Below are 23,044 nucleotides of genomic sequence, written 5' to 3'. Positions count from 1 at the left end.
TCCACACTATAAGTTTGCCATATGGAGCACACGTTATAGCTATGTGTGATTACATTTTCCTCCCACAAGTCCGGATTTTCACCTTTTTTTCACCACGTAACAAAGTAAGCTATATTAAACACATTGAATATACTTGTTTCATAAATACTTGTGAAATTCGTACCGATAAGTTGGATTTATGAATCTGAAGCAAGTTTAGCACTTGTCCTTGATGTGTCTAGCGTTGTATGAAGGTCGTTTGACCCGGGTGTTTCTCAAGGCAAAAACAGACTTTTCACCTGTCCCGGTGTACAGGTTTTTGGTTTCGATGACAATCGTAACCTATGCAGTCATGAAGTCGGATGAGTGTGTGTAATGTGTGTGCGCGTGTTTTACATTCAGACCGAGGACCCCATTGCTTTTTCCATTGTTCAAGTCCACTAACCCTAACCTAAAAAATACCGCATCACAAATAGATTTCTTTCGAGGGCGTGGTTATTCTTTAGAAATCACATCCGAGGACCTTGAATTCTTTTGCTCAAGTCCTCTGTCAGAATACAAAACAAGTGCACGCATATACACACATGAATGCATAGGTTACGATTATCATCGAAACCATCTAGAAGGGGAATGACGTATTTTCTGTAAGTAAAAAAAAGGGTTATAAAAAAATTAATGGGAGATTTGATTAGATCTAAAAGTATCACAACACGTAAGGGGTGTGCGTCAAAATAGTGGGATACCGTATAGCGAATTTCTAACATTTTCAACTATATAAACGTCTTTATAACTCCAACGTTGGCTTTTTAAATACCGAATTTTGTTTCTGTTTGTACTTCTTGGTTTATTTAATTATAATTAGTTTTGTTTTGTTTTGTTTTTTTTTCTACAGTTTTAGAAATTCAAAATTTAAAGAGTTTACCAAACCTGGTCAAATGCTTGGTGATCAAATGAGGGCGTCCTTGACACAAGATCCAATCAATCCGGTCTTAACCGACGATTTCTTTCCAGTCTTAGATCGAAGATTGTCCAAAATTCTATCAGAACTTGATAGATGTATCGACAAAGTTTTAAGAGACGCAGTACTTTTGGAAGACTGATTCAATCATGACGTCACGAGTGATTCGGGTTTAGGGGGGTAGATCGATTGTTGGGCCATTTGGGTTTGTCTAACTCCATTCAATTACAATAAAAAAGGTATAATGACAAATCTCAAATTGCTCTCACATTAAAGTGGAAATACAAACAAAACAAAAAACAAAATAACATCTTTGTCTGTCCAAGCATCCATTTAACGACAAGTGTTGCATAATTTTGATTGTTATTAAAACTTTCATTTCGATACCACTGAGAAAGGAAGACAATAAACGCTAGCGCAAAACATTTCGTAATTTTAATGTATAATATTACAAACAAATAATAGAAATATGTCATCAAAACTATGTGTCATCACAATGTGTCATTAACTTACAAATCATCAACACTATTTTATAAAATTGGGTGAATGAAATACTGTATTTCATTGAGATCTTCTGAGAGTAAAAGTTATTTCAATTCGTTTAAATAGAGTACTTAGGGAAAGGCTCGTAATCAGTAACGTAAAGAAGTTAAAGGGCTAAAAATATGAAAGGAAAAGAAGTGAGTAAGGCTAAGTAATGAATGGGAAAGTTTCATCTTTTTGAGGGGAGGGGGCAGTGGGCGAGTGGGAGGTGGGTGCGGTGGGGGTAAACCACTTACGAAGTAGCCTATGCAGAGAACCAAATTATAGTAGGCTATGCTTACAGAGTTATCACATAAATCATTTAAAAAAGTGAGAAATATATCATGGACTAAATTTCAGAGTTTGTTTTGTAATGAATTGATCAGTTCTAAAGGATAAATCTAGGCAGAAATTGAATATTGATATGTTATAGTCCAAGAAAAAAGACAAAGAAAAAAGACGTTTTCAACATTTCTATTACTACTGTACTCCCGTTTTTAAAGATATTCAGATTTAAAATATGCTAGTCTCTGGAATGCTCCTTTAAGGCTAAGTTATATGATGACGTCACTTCCTCAGTGCAGGCTTTAATGATATTTAATTTTCATTTATAGTTTTACAAATTCTAAGAACTCAAAGCAAACGTATTATTTTAAACTTCATGTAATCAGCGAGGCGTCTGGAATGACGTTCAACAGAATGTGTCCGTGACAAATCTGTAACGAATTGTATATATGTCATTTGTGGTTTAAAAGTCTTTTGTTTTCCCACTAAGCTTTTCATCTTGCATCAGAGTAATGGTCCGCATATGTTAGATTAAATTGTCATTCACCTTACGAGAATAAACTATTCTTTATTACAAAGTTCCCTGTCTTCCTAACGGACAACCCCCTCCCGCACCGGTCCCGGGTTTGTATATTCTCTTGAACGACCTCACCGCCACCTTCTCGTATGCCATACGCGTAAGTAAAAGCAAAGAGATCTTTTACGCAATGAAAATCTAAAGTTGAAATATCATCTATCTTTCACTCGCAACTGAAAATCTTTGCCAAAAAGCATGGCAGCGGTAACAGCAAACTTGTCTCAAAACTCCTTTAATTATTGTAAATTTGGCGAATTATGACTGATTGCATGTAGGAAATGCCTTAAGAAATAATGTAGGAGACGTTTGGCCACCTTAAGTGTATTGGCATTCTGACATGAAGCCTTTTGTCCTTCACGTGTTTATGTTAACGAACTCAATGTTACCTTACTCAGATGTGGATGACCAATGTTTATTGTTAGTCTATACCGGGGCGGCTAGTACTACACTCTACTGTGTAGGGGTTGCCTGTGCATAACCAAGGCGTGGTGATGTTTAATTACTTTTTATAATTGGTTGAGAATTTAACATTTGAACCCAAAATATTTATGAATGCCTTTGAAACACATTACGTACTTCGTAAGCTTAAAAAGTTCCCTGTAATGAATTGTTAGTGTAGAATTTAAATGATGATTTCGCTGTATGTTTATAAATGCTCCGTGAAGTTTGTGATCAATCCCCGCACATGAAAACTTTCCGTACATAATGCACGTGCAGCTAGCGAACAATTTTACACAGTTAATTCGCAGTTGAGATTGGTCATTGATAAAAATCTAACTAGGCGACAGTTCAGTTTCGTAAACGGCGCCTGGTCGTTTCCTCAACGTAACTACATCCAAACATGAAGTTTTTATTTGGCACTGAGTCTCGACAATTGCGAAATACGACGGGAAAACAAATAGTTAATACAGGTTTCTGATTCACAACTGTATAGTTCATTCCAATGAACGTTGTATGTACAAACATCACACCTTTGTAATGGAATGACGTATGCAGTTGGCGACACGGTTAAGTACATGGTGATTGGTTCGAATTTCTCTGGTACTATCTACGGATGCCCATTAGCTAATTTTCAATTGCAAACAACCTCTATTATTATGAGGCGTAACGCACATGTTATGTAATAGGCTGATCGGTTGGAGATGCGGTAGATTATGAAACACGGTTTTCCACAATTTGACCTCTTGTGACTCCAAATTACATTTGACCGCCACAAAAACCAATTGGCTTCTTCTACTCAATGTTGTACTTCACACGAAATATGAGATTGGTCCAAGCTCTCCTTTTTGAGATATCGTGTTTACATGGTTTTCACAATTGTACCCCTAGTGATCCGAAACGAACTTTGACCGCCACTCTAAACAATAGGCTGCTTGTAATCAATGTGTTACTCCTTCACACTATATATGAGATTGGTACAATCTTGTCTTCTTGAGATATCATGTTTACAGGGTTTCACTATTTGACCCATTGTGACCCCAAATGACATATGACCTCCACCAAAACTAATTGGCTCTTACTCCTAAATGTGGTTCTCCTACACACGAAAAAGAGATTGTACAAGCTTGAAGCAAGGCGTCACACGCAAACCCACAACATAAACATGGTCTTGCAATAAAACAAATAACTGTGATACTTTCAATAAATTCATTTGACCATCTTGGATAAATTTCCAGACTTATTTCTTCTTACTATTGTTCGTCGGGGCTGTTGATAATCATCAGGAACTGTATCTTCATATCATTAGATACAGATAAAGGATCCGTTTCATCTTAAAGTTTCTAGTTGTTTCTGTAAATATTGATTATTCTCTCCTCGTCAGCTGCCCTTAATATTCGATTCAGTGTGGTGTATGTTCTGGATATTCGTTTCTCTGATGTAAGTTTTCGCGGTTGACTTCATTCTGGCATCTGTTGGAAATAACATTGATAAAGTTACAAACGTTGATCCAGTTCTCTTTAGTTTTGAAGCACATTTAGAGTGCTCAAACAAACTGTTTTACAGCAAACAAGTCCATTTACTGTTCTTTTTTCCCTTCTTTCCTTTTCAGAGTATCCTGTAATTTCTAGTAATATTAAAGTAAGAAACACTGAGATATACTCACCAGACCATAACAAAGCATCTTTCCTGGCCGATATGTAGCTACAAGTAGCTTCTCTCCCTCCTCTGTCATTAATGTTGTCATACACCGTGCTCCATATTCTGTCCGTTTGGTTGTCAACAACTGCTGACCATCTTGACTGTACTGTGTAATGATACATTTTTCAGGACTATGCGTCGTTTGTGACCACAAGATGTATACAAAATCTGACCTATCTTTACATATACTCAAAGGATACCAAGTCAGTCCGTCAATATCTGGTTTCGGAAGCTCGTATAGTAACTCTGCTTCTGTTTTAGATGTATCCATGGTTACAGCGCATGCACATCCACTCTCTGCATCGCATATCAGCAGAACGCCTTTATGATAAAGGATATCTCTTGACCATTTCATAACCTCTGGCAGCTTCAGAGCTCGAATGAAATTCAATTGTTCATCAAATATAAATAGCAATCGAATATTTGGTGATGTACCTACAATGATGTGGCCGCGTTTAGTATCAGTAGTTATAGAACTCGCATACTTCAAAACCACCGTTTTGATGTCATCAAAGAGGGACGTGATGCTATTTTGAGTAAAAGACCCATCTTGAATATTATAAACACCAACCTGATTGGATTCACAAACCGAAGCTATCTTATCACGTGATAAAGCAGCACAATGACGAAAGGGATGAAGAGGGCTCCCTTTGCCTTTATGTATCTTGTTTTGACGAATCTGACGTCCTTGTCTGTTTATGACTGTGATAAATGATTGGTCAGATAAAAATCTCCCAGAGACGACGATGTTACCAGAGCCGGTACTTGTTATACCAGTTAAAAAAAACTCATTAGCTTTGCTCACATGAACATCAACAACAGATTCTACATTATCCGATATATGTACCTTATCAATACACAATATTCGTAAATCAACCATTGTTATATCAGATAAAGCTTCAATTTCTGGAAAATCTTTTATATCCTCAACCAGATGTTCACTCGCTGCTCTTATATCAGGAATACACTGTGCGTCTGTCCAGTGGTTATGTGATTCAAGGACACTCGAAGATATCGTCGACAAATTTTCAAACTTATTGACCCATTGATTACAAAGATCTGATAAATTTTGTGTTTCTCTAAGCTTGCGTTGCTGTTGTTCGTCTATTGTTTTATTTCTCTCATTCATTACCGCATCAAGTCGGTTCATTTTTTCGACAATCTTTAATGCTCTGTTTTCTATTTCATTTCGTTTGGTGTCCTCTTTCTCTTTTGATTCCCTAATTTTGATTTTAATCATTCTGTCGTACTCGTCTTTTATTTCTCTAATTTTCGCTTCCATTTCTGTTTCTAATTCTTTGATTTTGTTTCGAGTACTCTCTTCAAGAACTGTTTTGAATCTGGTGAATTCTCTCCTTTCTTTCTCTTTCTTATTCTGTAACTCCATGGTCTGATCTTTGTACTGCGTTTTCCATTTTGCTTTTGTTTCAGCGACAAAGGACAGAACGTCATTATTCACTTTGTTGATTTTATCAGCAATGTTGAATACAGTATCTTTACGTTTAACAAGTTCTTCCAATATCTCCTTCAAGTAATCCCTTTCGTCGTTCGCCACTTTCCTGACGTCACGAAGTTCATGACCTTTGTGTTCATCGTACGTACATGTCACACAAACGGGGAAGTTTCCGCATGTACAACAACACAACTTAGCCTTGTGTTCCGGGTGAATATGGCACCTAGGAGCTTCCATCAACGATGCAAGTTTTTCTTGTGTGAGACTATTCCCCTCAAGATCATTCAGAGCTAATAAGTGTTTCTGATGTTTGACAAACATCTTTTTGGTCAAATGAAATTGGTAACACTGAACACAAAGAAATCCTGTACATATAAAACAGTACGATGTAACCTTTAAATTCTCTTCACAGCCAATACATTCTCTCTCTTCTTTGTTTTCGAATGTTTTCTGTAGCTGAATAAACTGCAGCATACTTTTCATATGGAAGTCAGTCTTGAATCCATCGATTCTATTGTTTGGTATTTTACAGACATCTTTACAAAGAGGACATTCAAATGTCCCAACCTGTCCTTCTAGTATAGATTCCAGACATTGTTTACAAAATCTATGCAGACATGGTAATTGTTTCGGTTCTTTAAACAGATCCAAACAAATTGAACATTCGAAGAATGTATCTGCGATGTCTTTCCAAGGCGATGGGCAGGCCATATTTGTCTCGAAATTTAAGCTGTTAAAAGAAAGTTATTAAGATCAGTGTTTATGAATATCATACTTTGGATTAACAAATTGAGAGTAAGAAAATTAAGTAGAAAGACCTTTGACGAATTGAATTCTTTGTAACCTACGGTATGACGGGTATTTCTTGCCGCATATAAACACAGAAGTCGAGATATTGGTGCAACTCGATCACTGGCATAATGGAACTGTTCGGGCGAAGCTGATGACAAATACGACCCCATAGACGTTTATGGTGCTGGAACGATACCACCAACAGCGCACCATGCCTTTTATGCACTTTACCTTGATACAAGAACTAGTTGACTTGTAATGACAATACATGATGATTTGAAGTTCACTTAAACAGTCAGTAACTTCAAGGTTGAGTGAATTCGGTATCATGGCAATGATCTCGATATCTGTTCTGTTGGAACTTGTTTAGTCCTAGTACTACCGATGGCAATAGATATACAAAATTTAACGATTATGCTAATCACCATTGTAATTTGGTTATATTATTTCCCACTTAATGGTGTATCAAAATACAGATGAACTTAGCAAACATGTTCGAAATTATCACCGTTTTACATTTCAAGACTTACCTTACTTTAATATTGACCTATTCCCTTTAGTCTTGTATCAACCTAGCTGGATTTTATCTTTCTTACGTTGTTACTAATTGGACCAAGAAGGAAATACATGAGAATATACGCAGCACATATATGTACAATGGATATAACGCACGGAACTTTTATACAACTGAGTTTGGACTTTGATATCACGAGAACACCCACGCTGAACTGATATGGTTGGCATTTTATATCTAGAGTAAACATTGCGTAAACTATTAATATATATATATATATATATATATATATATATATATATATATATATATATATATATATATATATATATATATATATATATATATATATATATATATATATATATATATGTATATATATATATTCGAATTTCGAGTTGGTTAGCATCATGTTTGATCTCTAGAGTAAGGCAAAATATGTCACCAAAAACAGAACTAGTATTGTTCGATACAGGTGACAAACGCCTACTGTGGAATTACGACCTTCCTTACCGGTTTCGAACCTATGGACATACAATCAGCGTCCATAGCCTAGTGGTTAGGGTGTCCGCGTACAGAGCGGAAGGCCCGTGGTTCGAATCCCGGTGGAGGCTGAAAGTTTTTTCACTGTTCTTGATTTTCCAACTCATTACGATTTTCATTTATATATATATATATATATATATATATATATATATATATATATATATATATATATATATATATATATATATCCTTGTGTGACACCTGGATGTTGAATAGATAAGTCTTTCTTAATTTATGTCTAGTCACTTGTCAGATGTGACGTTAGTTACGATAGATTTATCACTGGCATATCAATTCAGGGACGAAACAGAATCACACTTGAAGATTTATAGGTGTGACTCCGGCCCATGAGGGGCCCAAGGCGGGCCCCTGCACACCACCCGATACAGTCTTTGCCCCAACACGCTCATCCCTTCAGTTTTATCCATGTTCAGTCACTTTTTAATTGGGATTGATGCCCCTGTGCAACAGTAGATCTGAACACAATTTTGTGCTAATAACATAACTCCAAATAACGTAACCAAAATTACCCCAACTGATTTGGGTAGTGATTTTTTTGGCAGGGCCAGATGTGAATGAAGGACTATATAAAAGAGGCGTGCTGTCGTTGGGTCAATGAAGCTAACTCCCCCCCCCCCCCGGCCCCGCCCTGTATGGGAGGAGGTGAGCTGGCGGTCCTAGTAAGAACAATGAAGAAGTCATATGGTGCATTCTCAGGCATGTTGAGACTAAGATTTATTATATTATAAGTATCTCTAGACGGAAGGTTGTGCTAATAAATAAATATCAATTCAACATTTCCTTGCACTGTTGAAGATAGATGGCTGAACCTTGATGAGAAATTGAAATGGTTCAGTCGCAGATTGTCTATATTTTATATTATAAATTTTTAAGAACACACCATGTGACGTCCAAACGTCTATTTTTGTTGGGGAAAGCTCCCCTACATGGGAGTCAGCTACAATAACCTCAGGGCCATATTCACTCTTTTACAAGATCTTTAAATTCACCTGTAGCTTTTCCAAGAAGCTTGATACCCCTACCTAAAACATGGCAAATAGTTATAGTCATTCCATCACTACATTCATGTGGCAGCTCTTAAACGTTATGGTCTCATATGTCATTTGATCTGACTTTTATTAGGAAGGTCTTATGCATTAGTACTATCACACAGTTTATAACATAGTTTATTATACTACAATTCCCTATTGTAATATGGTTTTTATCATCATGGAAATAGTGTTGTCTGTACTTCTAAACTATTCCATTAATTCGTTAAATACCTACCATAGAACATTATTACTGTACTCGATTCAAAGCTCGTTGTTTAACACCGTAATTATCTACTGTACTTCAGTTTTATAACCAACCATGTACCATTCACTACTTCCGGGTTAAAATGGCCGTGCACCTTCCTTCAAGCATCAAACACAGAGACCTATCGCGGAACAGAAGTAGTTACTAACCTTGTGTTTTTTCCTTTAGTCGATGAAGAATTAAGGCCTCTTTGTAGTTATAGTTGAAATATCAGAATTACTTGACTCCTACTTTATCCAGTTGTTGAAAATATAACAGACGAGACGCAAAGTACCGATGCACGTCCAAAACCACGCGATAATAATGGAAATCCCCAGTTGCTGATTTGGGTGTCAATGTATTGAGCAATTACCATACACCCTCCCGTAACTTGTTTAATGGTACATTAGTGCATAGCCATATTTCTACATTCCGCGCGTACACTTACACACAGATGCACACACACAAATCAATACAGGGTATGCGAGTTAGCATGGTAACGATGTATGTTGAATAATAATGATAATGATGATAATAATAATAAAAATAATAATGATAATAGTAATAATAATAATAATGATGATGATAATAATAATAATAATAATAATAATAATAATAATATTAATCATCATAATCATAATCATAATCCTAATCATAATCATAATCATACTCATACTCATACTCATACTCATGCTCATACTCATACTCATACTCATAATCATAATCATGATCATAATAACAACAATAACAACAATAATAATAATGATAAGAATAAGAATAAGATTGAAAATGAGAATGAGAATGAGAATGAGAATAAGAATAACAACAATAATAAGAATAAGAATAATATTAGCGCAATTTCGTACTTTTTCCAAATTATTTACTTTGTCTTGTCTTTAGATGTAGATTAGTGCGCAACAAAATATCACTTTTCCATTACACTGCCTAACTCAAAGCGACTTTTTCTCTCATTTAAATGTTTCTAAACTGCACCCTAACCGTATAGAATTCAGAGATCAAGGTCTGGAAGCCTTATTTGTAATTCGGAACAATTTGGTAAAACTGAATATTTGCCTCAAATAAATACCTTTTAAAGGCTATAGCAATGTTGTATGATTTATTTTTGATGTAAATTAACAAAATATTCATTTTTTTTTTAAATTAAACATCCAGTTTAAAGTGATGTTGTAAATATTTCTAATTTAGGCTATAGCATTGTGGTATTATTCATTTTTCTAAAGATATAGCTTGCGGTTCTATTAATTGTCGATGAAAATTAACAAAATATTCCAATTCGAGAAAACTACAAATGTAGGTATCTAGTGATGTTGTAAATACTTCCATGGATAACGTATTGTCATAACATAGGTTCCTCCTTGAAACAAGCTATTTTCATTAGAAAGATCAGACCTTACCTTCATCTCTCAGTTCAATGTTTTAGACTCCATCGTAGTCGTTTAGAAGTCAGAGATAAACGTCTCGAAGCCTTATTTGTCATCCGGAACAATTTCGTGAGACTTAATGTTTCAAATGAACTCTTTAGTGATTTTATTCATTTTCGATAAAAAATATTTACATTTTCAAATTAGTTAAAAAATAAAAAGCTAGGGTAAAGTGATGTTGTTAATACATCCATGAGAAAGTTATTTTCATGACATTTTTTCTTCCTTAAAACAAGATTCCATTAATACAACGATCAGATCTGACTTTTTCTCTCAGATTTGAAGTATTTTAAACCTCTCCCGTAGCCGTTTAGAAGTTAGAGATAATAAACGTCGGGAAGCTCTATTTGAAAACGGAATAATTTGGTAAAACTGAAAATTTTGCCTCAAATTAACAGAGTTGATAGGCTATATATAGCCTTTTGGTTTATTGATCTCGATGTAAATTAACAAAATTCAAAAATTGCAATAAAAATAACAAATCTACGGTAAAGTGATGTTGCAAATACATCCATGTTAGAAAGTTAGACTTGACCGTAGCCGTTTAGATGAAGTGATAAACGTCTGTATTACCTATTTTATATGCGGAAAAAAAATCATGAAACGTTAAACAAATTCATGTTGTTTCTACTACTACAATACTTCTAGGAAACAGTGATGTTGTAAATTAATACAAGTTAGGTTATTTTAATCACAAAGGTTCCTTATGAAAAAGTTCTTATTATTTTTATCATGTTGATTATTATGATAATAAACGAAAGTCTTTACTGTTTCTCTCACTTGGAAGGATTTTAGACTCCATCTTAGCCTTTTAGTATCTAACGTTTCGATAGAGCGTTGATGTAAAAACAGAACATACGTTTCTTCTTAAAAATAAGCGATATTACAATGACGTATATTTTCACTATTTTCTTTTTATCTTTCAATTATTTTAAATCCACTTTAGTTGGAAATTAAGATTTAGAACAAAACTATGAAATTTCGTTACTATAACTTCATTATGATAATGACATAGTATTCTAACTATTGTACACATCGATGGAACATTAAAGCCGCTTAGGGTTTTAACAGCACAAGCGCAGAATCAAAACGTCGTTGAGAAAAACAACAACAATACCATTGAGTAAGCAGCAGGATATTCTAATTTTTTAATAATGAGATCAAATAAATTTCAAACGGATGCGTTGTTGTAGCTTCATGTTATGGCTTAGAAAATAATTAAATGTTGCAGTCCTTGTGTCTGCGTCGTATTATTACCTGTTTGAGGTACAAAGTAAGCTGTGTTTTTAAACAACTGCCCGGGAGTCGTCCGCTGTTGTCCGATCACCATGGCTACTTTATCGACGGCCCGATATCCAAGCCATTTCCTTCTACTTATGTATGGTGCACTTATATATCAGACATGAGTAATTTCAACGGCTTATACCAGTCAACATTATGAGTGAGTTAATGTACGTAGTAAATTAACCCTCACGAGAAAATGATGGTGAGGAACTAACATTTGTTTTACTTCTATCACCAACATATTTAAACCTATCATAATTAAGATCTTTAGAATACATAGGAACGGTATGATTGCAGCTGAAAGTTGCGCAAATCTTTTCACCGGTGATTTCTTTTAGCGTTTTGCGCGTATTCACATACCCATAGATGACTGAGAGAGTAAGGGTTATCAAAGGTTAAAAAACCAAAATGCAAAATGCACAGAGGTTTCGATGACTTCAATGCACTAGACTTCTGCTTGTTAGTATAACCGGCACTAGCTATTACAATAACACTATGGCATGATAACACAGGTCAGTCTACTGTACGGCGCTATACACACCTCCACCAAAAACAATGGGGGTATTGTACTCAATGTTATGAATCCACACACCAAGTATTAGAGGTATCCACGATTTCCATCGTTAGATATCATGTAAAGGGTTTGTCAGAGTTTGACCTCTGGTGAACTATAAGAGATTTGACCTCACAAGCAACAGGATTTTTGTACTCAATATGGCAAATCCATATACCATGTATGAAAAGTATCCATGATTTCTACCATGAGAAATTATGTTTTGAATGTTTTCAGGCCTCGACAAATATTTTTAAACGTACTCGCTATTTGGCGACCGTGACTAAAATCTACTCGCCAAATTTCACTCGCCAGTAGACCTATGATTGTTGTTCAAGTCTCCAAAGTACAGATTTACAACATCAATACTCAGGGACGTCGGGAAGCTATTTGGGATTGGTACGGCAGATCAGAGTGTGGCCATATATCATACTTATCGGGGGACGTTTGGTAGGTCAAACTTCGCTACGCGCCCCCATGGTTGGCGCGTAGCGAAAGGGAGAACATTTTGAAAAAATGCCTCCCAGATTGCAGGATATGGCACATCCCGAGCTTGAAAACAAGACCCCTGCCATGCCAGAGTAGTCCGATTAATCTTCTGAAACACATTTTTGAAGTATGTCTCGTTTTGGTTCTTTATTTTTTGCCATTTTTTTTCTTAGTCCTACTTTTTTTTCTTTTTTTTGCGCCGTGAATATTGGTCCGGCGTTCGCCGGACCTGCCGTACCGGCTCCGGCGCCCCTGATACATTCTATGAACAAAGGTTAGGCTAGTAGGCAGATTACATTGTGCTACGTTATTGCGCATTGGAAAGTCATGTTTCTTTGCAGTATGGAATTTAAACTTTTTCCACCAAAAGTAAGTGTTGAACAAAGTAAACCATGTCGCAGAATCATAAATAAGCAGCTAGGCCTATATACTGTAATGGCTTAAAAAATTAAAAGTAAAACGTCTGTAACAACACATACTAAGATAACTTGGCTTCTGTTATATTATGTCTCCTATATTACTAGGTAGATACTATATACAGTAGCTACTAGCTAGGTGTGCACGAGTCCTAAGCCTATACAGTACCTTACTGCTACTTTGAGCCGCTACTCGATTAGCGTGACTTCATACATTTGCCCCGTTATTTATCTTGTCTTTTAGCTGCAGATTGATGCGCGAAAAAATATCGCTATTACTCCATTACACTGTCTAAATCAAAGCAATCTTTTAAGCAATGAAAATATGAGGTTATAAGAGCATCTATCTTCCAAAAATCCTGCAGCAACAACAGCAAACTTGTCTCAAACCTCCTTAAATTGTTCTATACATTGCGAATTATGACTGATAGCCAGTAGGAAAATGCCTCAAATGAAATAATTAAGGAGTTGTTTTGCCATCTTATTAGTATATTGGCATTCTGACTGGTATTCTTCACTTTGTCGTGTTAACGAACCATATTCTACCCAACCGTTGCTGACCTAGACAACATAAAATTGCTCACAGGCCTAGCCAGGTTTGTTCAAGTTGTTCCATAATTATAAACGTGACGAAAGTCAAACGTTACTTTTAAGGCCTAGCTATGCTGAAACCGGTGGAAGAGACTACACAAATTGAGATCAACAGCCGATCCAGACAAAAGCTCGTGAACTCACAGCCAAACTAAGAGCTTTTGACACAATTATTTCGCATTGGTCATAGTAAAATTTTTACTAGACTGACGAACTGTTAAGTTTCATAAACGCTGCCTGGTCACAACGAAACTACATTCAACCTGAAATTAATACGACGGAAAACGTCCAATAGAACCGCTGTACTACAAAGTACACCTTTTTGAACGCAACGTAAGGCTTTCGAGCGGCACGTTGAAGCCAATGCAAATATCATCAAGTTTTCAGTGTTAGATTCAACGGAAACCCATAAGCTCATTTCCAATACCCTTCTATTCGTATGAGGCGTAACGCACATGTTATATGATAGGCTGGTCTGTGGGAGATACGGTAGCTGATAAAACAAGGTTTCCACAATTTGGCGTCTGATGACTCAAGCTGACCTTTGACCTCGATAAAATCTTGTACTGAACGTGTACCAACTACATACTAAAAATGAGATTCGTCCAACATTCCCTTCTTGAGTTATCGTGTTTACAAGGTTTTCACAATTTGGTGACCCCAAATGGACTTGGACCTCCACCAAAAACAATAGGGATCTTGAACTCAATGTTGTACTCCATCACACAAAATGCGACATCCGAGCTTTTCTTCTTGAGATATCGTGTTTACAAGGTTTACTCAATTTTACCCCTGGTGACCCCAAATGACCTTTGATCTCTACAAAAAACTGTTGGCTTTTGCTCCTAAATGTGGTCCTTCTACTCACGAAATATGAGATTGGTCCAAGTTACCTCCTTGAGATATTGTGTTTACAAGGATTTGACTATTTGGCCCCTGGTGACCCAAAATGACCTTTGACATCCCCACAAAACAATAGGTTTTTTTTCGACTCAATGTGGTACTCATATACACCAAATAATAGATTGGTCCAAGCTTCCCTTCTTGATATATCGTGTTTACAAGCGAGGCGTGACACAAACACACACACACGCACACTGAAAACTTAAATTGGTTCACCGACTAACATAACGTTAGTCCATCTGGTGCCTCTCCCGACTAACATAGCCTTGGTCAGTTGCTATACCGACTAATTTATTCCTTAGTCAGTTGGATTTCTTAGTCGGTCATCTTAGTCCGTCAGCTTAGTCGATCAACAATTTCTTAGTCGGTAAATGTATATTAGTCAGTTACATTAATTGGTGACATTAGTCGGTCTTTACCGACTAATTTATATGAGCCACCGACTAGTTTATAGCAGGTTTTACATTAGTCAGGATGGTGCCTCTCCCGACTAACCTTTCTTAGTCGGTATCGACTGACTAGTTGCACCGACTAGATTCACTGAAAGAATTAAACCCGACTAGTTTCACTGACTAGCATCACTGAAAGAAAAGAGAGAAGAAGAAACACAAATAATGTGTACGTTGGCAGTATTTATTTCTGATAAAACTTCTGATGTCTACAAAAGGCTGACTTTCGACAGATAGAGAAGAAATCACTGTAAATAAAATCTGAAAATCTGATTTTTTTTTCCAACAAAGTTAAGACAAGTTAATGGATCAAACATGAATCGCAAAAGTATAGCACTGCACAATAATGCAAAGTTGAATCTTGGGCAAGGGTTCCTCATGACTTTCCTTTTAAAGTGGTACCCCAAATCGACACCAGTTAAGTCTTCACGAACAAAGAGTGTTTCTCTTAACTACAAATGTCCTCCCACTTGTCTTCAGGAAGCCAAAATCTGCACCATTATTGACCTGTGAACAGAAAATATGATATACGTGTAAGCACAGATACAGATATAGCACATGATAACTCACATTATCATAAACATACATTTACATTAAAATTTTATAACATATTGGGAGGTATACATTTAAATCTAGGTCCCTCAAATTATAAGCCAGGAATAGCAGCTTTACCAAATTATTATTAGCTTTGCACGGCATAACACCAAGTTATTTCTCAAAGCTTAAAAATTATGTTAATCATGTTAATAATGATCCCAATAGACCGGGATCCCAGAGGGTTTGGTTAGCTGGGAAGGTAACCAATTGCCTTGTACATCACAATGTTCACAGTGCATTCCTGGAAAATGGTATCACTTCATATGTAAGGGATGGGAATTTCCATTGGTATTGGGGGGGGGGGTACCCCTGCCAGTAGACCCCCAAAATGCCCATTCCCTCATTGACCTAGGTCAGCTCATGACATAACCAGTTGAAAAATTACTGGAAAATGATAGGTATCACTTCATATGTAAGGGATGGGCATTTCCAGTCATTTACATTGGTGGGGTAACCCTGCCAGTAGACCCCCAAAATGCCCATTCCCCATTGACCTAGATTAGCTCATGGGGTAACCAGTTGAAAACTACTGTAAAATGATTGGCAGGACTCTATATATATGTAAGGGATGGGCATTTCCAGTAATTTATATTAGTGGGGTACCCCTGCCAGTAGACCCCCAAAATGCCCATCCCCCATTGACCTAGATTAGCTCATGAGGTAACCAGTTGAAAACTACTGTAAACTGATTGGCAGGACTATATATATGTAAGTGATGGGCATTTCCAGTAATTTATATTAGTGGGGTACCCCTGCCAGTAGACCCCCAAAAGCCCCCCCCCCCTCATTGATCTAGGTCAGCTCATGATTTAACCAGTTGAAAACTACTGGAAAATTATTAACAGGATTCTATATGTAAGGGATGGGCGGACTCTGGCAGTGGTGGCCCACCAATATAAAATACTGGAAATGCCCATCCTTACATATGAAGTGATACCTATCATTTTCCTGTAGGTTTCAACTGGTCAAATCATGAGTTCACCTAGGTCAATGAGGGGATGGGCATATTGGGGGTCTACTGGCAGGGGTACCCCACCAATAAAAATTACTGGCAATGCCCATCCCTTGTATCTGAAGTCCTAACCAACATTTTCCAGTAGGTTTCAAGTGGTTACCTCATGAGCTGACCTAGGTCAGCCGTGAGGGGTCAATTATAGATCACTGGCAGGGGTACCCCACCACCAATAATTACTGGCAATGGCCATTTGTTGCTCTTGGGGCCATACCTGACACATTGTTCTTACTTTGATGTGGTTACCATGAAAGCTGCTCTAGGTTAGCTATTAGGTGACTTTAAAATTGCTCTCCCAGCCACATCCACCACAGTCGGTTTGCCAGGCGTCAGGTTTCATATACAGGAATGCATTGTGAACATTGTGATGTACCAGGCAATTGGTTACCTTCCCAGCTAACCAAACCCTCTGGACTCCCGCTCTACAGATCAGTGAAAATTTGACCAAACTTATGAAGCTTGCACATAAATGATAAACTAGACTGTTTTTTTTTTAAAACAGGTTATGAAAAGTATCTTAAATATCATTAAATAGTTGGGTACAATAGTTAAACTCACTCTTCCATCTTTTTTCTCTATGGTACTTGTTCCTTTGCTTTTTGGACTCTTGGATAAACTCTTTTGTTCTGCAAAGGGTACCAATATATCATCTTAAAACATGTCTTTAAGCCATATATAACACAGTTCTCCTCTTCTGTTGTTGCCTCCACACTGGTGTCGTACATCACAGGAAAGCTCACCCTTGACTTAGATATTTGGCTTTTCAATTCCTGCTGGAAAAAAGAAACAGCAAAGTATTCATCATTTGAAAAATAAATAAATAAAGTTGTCACCACAAAGTTATGTGAGATTTGCTTCCACTATAGTCTCAAAAAAACAATCCCAAAGTTTGAAGCAGACTGTATAAAGCTGAAAATTTGAACGAGAGTGTCATCACCATTGCAACCAGAATCAAATGCCCAAAATACAGAGATAATAAAACATGGGCTAAATCTTTGTTTGTTTTTATGATCTTTAAAAATATAAATTTTAGAAACAGAAATGCACTGAGCCAACTTATTTATAGGCCTAATCGTTTTTAGTTGTTATTTTGCTTGCTCACATAACAAGCCTGTTTAGACCTAGGCTAGAGGAGAATCAGTACTTTGTTACACTAAGTTTGTCTACGGTCGTTTTGATTTAGTCTTACTAGTAGTACTAAAGTATATAATGGACCGGTGAAAACTAGAGAATACCAGAGTTTTAGCAACTGCGTTAAACTGTATCATCTGATCTATTATTTACGCCAATGAGTTTCATTCAATCTAGGATCAAAAAGAGAAAACTAATTAATCTTAACCTTTAAACTTTGCTACTAAACAGATATGCTTGAATTACAAATAAATGTCAAAAAAACATCATAATCTAAGAATCGATGCATATACATACACATAAACAGAATAATTTGAATTCGCGCAAGTGAACCCTGCACTACATTGGACAGTAAAAAAACGTGCAATTAGACCAAACTAAACATACTAAATTTTCCGTTACTTCTACATAAAATATCAATACAAATACAACAACTTACTCTTTTGGCAGTATACTAAAAGCACATGTTATAATAACTTCAGACTATCAAGCTTTCCTGAGAAAAAAAACGGTTAATACTTCTTACAGTAAGCAAGTCGACCGTGAAGGAATGTCGCAATTGTTTCCTGGGCGTGACCGGAAATTAAATACTAAAAAATGATAAATGAAAAGGTTAAATAGAACTGAAGCGTGCATCCTGACTGCTCGCAACATATAATACCGTTGACTAGCCAACATAATGTGTTCAGCCGACTGTGACTGTACGTTTGAAGGTCTAGCCTTGCTTATTCAATATCACAAAGCCTACCCATTTAGATTCACATGGGAAATTACAGGAAATCTTTACCAAATGAGTGTAGACTTCAAATAAACTATTGAGCCTTATAGTTCCAGCATTTGTTTGGGAATAAATTAGAAGATTATGTGCCACTGTTCAATCTAACCCAATACACACATAACACATTGTTAATTGGTGTTTAGAATGCACACTTTAGTGTTGAGAATGCACTGCAGTACCCAGTAGAAGCCTATAGGCTACTCACTGTCATTGCACTTGTGTATTGCGAAACGCCAACGTGACAACGGTAGCGTTACACTAACCATAATACAGTACTAGTGCCAGTGGCCTAACAATTAACTTTAATTTTACCTTCTAGTTAAAGGAATAACAGGTAGGCCGATGATGCAGTTAATACCTCCATTCTTCTAAAGACCTTCTTGGGTGATTTACGGTTGAAAGTTGCTTAGAGTGATCGTATGAATTGAAACTATGCCAAGCCCAGCAAGCTGCCGTTGCCTCTCGGTTTCCAAATTGAAGTGAATCGAATTGGGTTAAAATACATTAGTCCGTCGACACCGACTAAGCTACGATTATGGCGTAAATCGGGTGTCCGTATCGTTCTTAGTCCATGGGTTAAAATACCTTAGTCCGTCGCCACCGACTAAGCTGCGATTATATTTTCCTTAGTCAGTGTAAACTAACTAAGAAGCAGCGATGAAACGAAGATTTTTGCTAGTCCGGGTGCATTGACTAACGTTAAAGACTAATTTAACGTTAGTCCGTGGCAATATTGACTAGTTTATTTTTTCAGTGCACATACGCCCGATCATGAATGCAAAGGTTACGATTATCATCGAAACCAAAAAGGGGAACTGGAATGTTTTACCTCCTAATGTCACTACGACGTAAACATCTCACATAATGACGGCCATGTGACTTTTAAACCATCATAAATTTGAAACTGGAAAACGTTCTCTTAGCTTTTTGAAGATTCGTTCCTCACATCCACCTTCTCCATATAATGAGGAGAAGGGGATGGTTGGATTTGCTTTTCCTTTAAAGAAGTGTAGCACCTAGTTTAAAGACTAGTCTGTGATAGAAACGTAACCTCGAAATACATCAGATCAAGGGAAGCAGGGTTTCAATTCTGCGACAAGTCGACAGCCTTTGCCAAGATATATGACACAAGTATATTAAAAATGAATACAAACACAAAGTTTTGTCGTAATCCGCAGGGTAAATACTATCTATTCACCATCACGATAAAAGTGTATTACGATATGCATAAAATAAAATAAAGTTAAAACATGGCAGTTGTCATGGCCTAACACTAATGGTCTACTAATATACCAATTCAAGGGGTACGCCCATCTCATCTAGGTAGAATGATCCCTCAGTCTACGAATGGCGTCTACTAGTGAGGGTACATCAATTGCGTTCCTTGGTTCACAGGACAAGGAGTGGGGGCTCCGGCGTCTGAAAATACCGACTAGTGTCTCAACCGTATCAAAATACTGTTTAGAAATTAATGTAATCAATTTCTAACTATCTCGTACAGTTCGTCCCTACTGCAGGTGTACGGCAGCTTGGAGTGTCTTGGTGAATAGTCACATTGCTAATATTGCTAACACATTACAAAGTAATTAAACAAGGGGCAAGGGGTCAACGATCTCCCACAGTAATCAAAAGCAATTAAAATAAGTATGAAAATATGAAATTATATACACAAAGCTCAACTTGACATGGGTAGACCCATCTACCTAATACATGTACAAGTACATAACGATAATCAGTAAGGGTGACACAACAATAGTGATATAGTATAAGCACAATTATATCTAAAAGCAAAATTGCACTAATAACTACCTGTTTTTGTGAATTAAAAGGGAAGGGGTGGGTATACTCCGACATCCTCTGCATCAGTGCTTCGGTGCAACCTGCGCAACATATTCAGTACATTGTATTAAACCCTCGTAATATTAAGTATTTGCAAGAACTTCTAAAGCTTCAATGTTATAACTATGAAGTATTTTAAGTTATACACTTGCGTGTACTTTCACGAAATCGTCGAAACCTGTGCAGCATATATTATTTAGTAAATTGATTTATTATTCAAATAGAATAATATAATAAGCCTTTTCAATTATTACTTATATAAGTTCCAATTCAATTATACCCACAATTTAGTGTAATTAAACCAATTCGATGAAATTTATGTAACTTATTATACAGGTATACATCACTAACTATCTGTTCTAATTGTAATTTCTCGTTCAGCATATGCAATTAGCCAATTTTAAGAAAGAAGCATTTTCAACGATTGTTTTCTTTTTATGTACATGTTTAAATTGAAATGTCTGTAGTTTAATGAAGAATGTAATTTATCCGGTACATGTCATTAAAAGGATTGTCTGGTGGCCCAAAGAAGTTACCTTAAAAAATAGTAAATAATTTTCCAAACATGTTGTCAAAGTATGAGAACGCTAATGTTGCGTTTGACAGAGAAACGATTTTTTAATCGTTATAGAGAGACATTTCAAATATGTTTTGAACAGTACAAACGTGACGTCAGCTCTGCCATAGCAGATTGCGTCATAACCCACCCTCCGCACAGTACCTATACGGTAATCACAACAAAAACAGCGTTTGTATACAGATAAATTTCTTCCTTAATTTCCGGTGAAATTTCTTAAAAATTAGATATGTTTTCGAAAACTCCTTAAGCCGCCATGTACTTGATCGGTGGTTCCGTGGTCTTTGTGTAACACAAGGTAAATTTTAACAGCAGACTCTGAGTTGTTCAGGCTATACATCGCGCTATCCAGCTCCAACGCGAAAAATGTTCGCATGTAGGCTATACTCTAACGTTGGCAATCGGACAGTTCTGCGAAGCCTAAGCTTCTCAGTGCTACATTCTGCTCTGACAACGATTCGGTCAATTTCTTCAACAATTTCCGGTGAAATTTCTTATAAATTAGATATGATTTAAAAAACTCCTTAAGCCGCCATATATGTAGTAGATCGGTGGTTTCGTGGTCTTTGTGTAACACAAGATAAGTTTTAACAGCAGGCTCTTGCGTTGTTTATACATCGCGGTATCCAGCTCCAGCGCGAAGAATGTTCGCGTGTATAGGGTACTCTAACGTTTACAATCGGACAGTTCTGCGATGACATCGATTCCGCCAAGTTTCATCTTTCGGTTTAACGAATACTTTACAAGTTTCCTTTTACTGTTAATTTGATCCGTGAATTTTATTTCAGTGATTTCGAAGAACAGTTAATGAAATGTGGTTTGAGTGTGAGTGCACTATGTGTAACGCTATACAAGTACACCAACTGAGCATCGTAGTATATACGTTCGCGAGTATGTACGTTATATATATGAGGCAATCCAATGTGCTTACACGTGAGTTTATTTGCTGCGGAATTGGGAGTGCTAACTTCAAGTCGCCTGTTTTGCCTATCTGCAAGCACTACGTCAATCACCATATTGAAGCGTTCGAACAAACGGTACTTTTGGTGAGAAACTGGTGAATTTGAAAACCAGATTTCTACAAGAAGAAAACGTCGAATGGGGACAATTTTTACATGGTTAGAAAGAGAAAAATAATAACTACAAGGACAATGTATCAAAATCTTCCACCAGACAATTCCTTTAAATGCATCCCTGGTTATATATATATATATATATTGTATAATTAATGTAGGAATCTGACAAAAAGGCGAACAGCTAGGCTAATGAGTATAGACAGTGCAACCACTGGCGGATCCAAGGGGGGGGGGAGCAAGGGGGGTCATGCCCCCCCAAAGGTGAGCCAAAAAGTGTTTCCGAACATCCGCTAAATCATATGATTGGAAATTTAAAAAAAACGAGAGGAATAGCAGTGGTAGACTAATCTAAACCATTTCGTTTTCTGGTTTAAAATTAAATGCAGAGCTCCCAACTGACCCGCAATTCGCGGGAATTAGACCCGCATTCTAACACCCAAACCCGCTGACCCGCACAAGCGTCCGAAAAAACCGCATTGTAATTGTCAAGTATACATAAAAAAATTTGTATCAAATTTTGACTTAGCAATCATCATTTCTTTAGCATTTAGCATAATAGAGTATAAAACCTCCTTTACAGCATCATTTGAACCTCAAATAAGCCTACAGTATATTTCTTTTCATTGGGGCGAGCAGCGAACATTTTCATGCCACGGGAAAGAATGAATTATCACCTACTATTCAATTTATTGATGTTACACACAAAAAAATGCATATTTCTCAGAAAAGTTTGGGTGACAAAAGCCTTTCTAAGTGCCATCATTTTACCTGTAGGCATCACCAGGATTCCAAGAAAAAAAATCAAAAGGGGAGGGGGACACCCCCTCCCCTTATACCCCTCCCCCA

At 36.7% G+C, this 23,044-nt stretch overlaps 2 protein-coding genes and 1 long non-coding RNA gene across 5 annotated transcripts in view; all 3 read right to left on the bottom strand.

Moving 5' to 3' along the window:
• The window catches only part of LOC139967310 (uncharacterized), a 131,630-nt gene extending 124,379 nt beyond the window's left edge, over positions 1–7,251 (bottom strand). Inside the window, exon 1 of the mRNA XM_071970988.1 lies at positions 7,236–7,251. The gene's annotated coding sequence lies outside the window, so the exon portion shown is untranslated. The remainder of the gene's footprint in view (positions 1–7,235) is intronic.
• Positions 1,259–9,426, bottom strand: LOC139967291 (uncharacterized). 3 transcript variants are annotated; one of them, XM_071970942.1, is made up of 3 exons: positions 9,232–9,426; positions 4,426–6,643; positions 1,259–4,231 (listed from the first exon to the last, which is right to left on the bottom strand). In XM_071970942.1, the coding sequence occupies exons 2-3, from the start codon at positions 6,622–6,624 to the stop codon at positions 4,220–4,222; spliced, it is 2,211 nt and encodes a 736-aa protein (XP_071827043.1). In that variant the 5' UTR covers positions 6,625–6,643; positions 9,232–9,426; the 3' UTR covers positions 1,259–4,219. The 3 variants fall into 3 exon arrangements, with proteins under 3 accessions (XP_071827043.1, XP_071827052.1, XP_071827033.1); XM_071970951.1 differs by lacking the exon at positions 9,232–9,426 and adding an exon at positions 9,053–9,189; XM_071970932.1 differs by lacking the exon at positions 9,232–9,426 and adding an exon at positions 6,762–7,052 and having other exon boundaries at positions 1,261–4,231.
• Positions 9,427–14,935: 5,509 nt separating this feature from the next.
• On the bottom strand, positions 14,936–19,569 carry LOC139967113 (uncharacterized). The gene is made up of 3 exons (XR_011792895.1): positions 18,368–19,569; positions 17,356–17,570; positions 14,936–15,695 (listed from the first exon to the last, which is right to left on the bottom strand). It is a non-coding gene; the product is annotated as an uncharacterized lncRNA (long non-coding RNA).
• Between the last annotated feature and the right edge of the window lie 3,475 nt (positions 19,570–23,044).

The sequence above is a fragment of the Apostichopus japonicus genome, chromosome 1 (genome assembly GCF_037975245.1).
Source record: "Apostichopus japonicus isolate 1M-3 chromosome 1, ASM3797524v1, whole genome shotgun sequence".
NCBI lineage: Eukaryota > Metazoa > Echinodermata > Holothuroidea > Aspidochirotida > Stichopodidae > Apostichopus > Apostichopus japonicus.
This window is presented reverse-complemented; position numbering and strand designations above follow the sequence as displayed.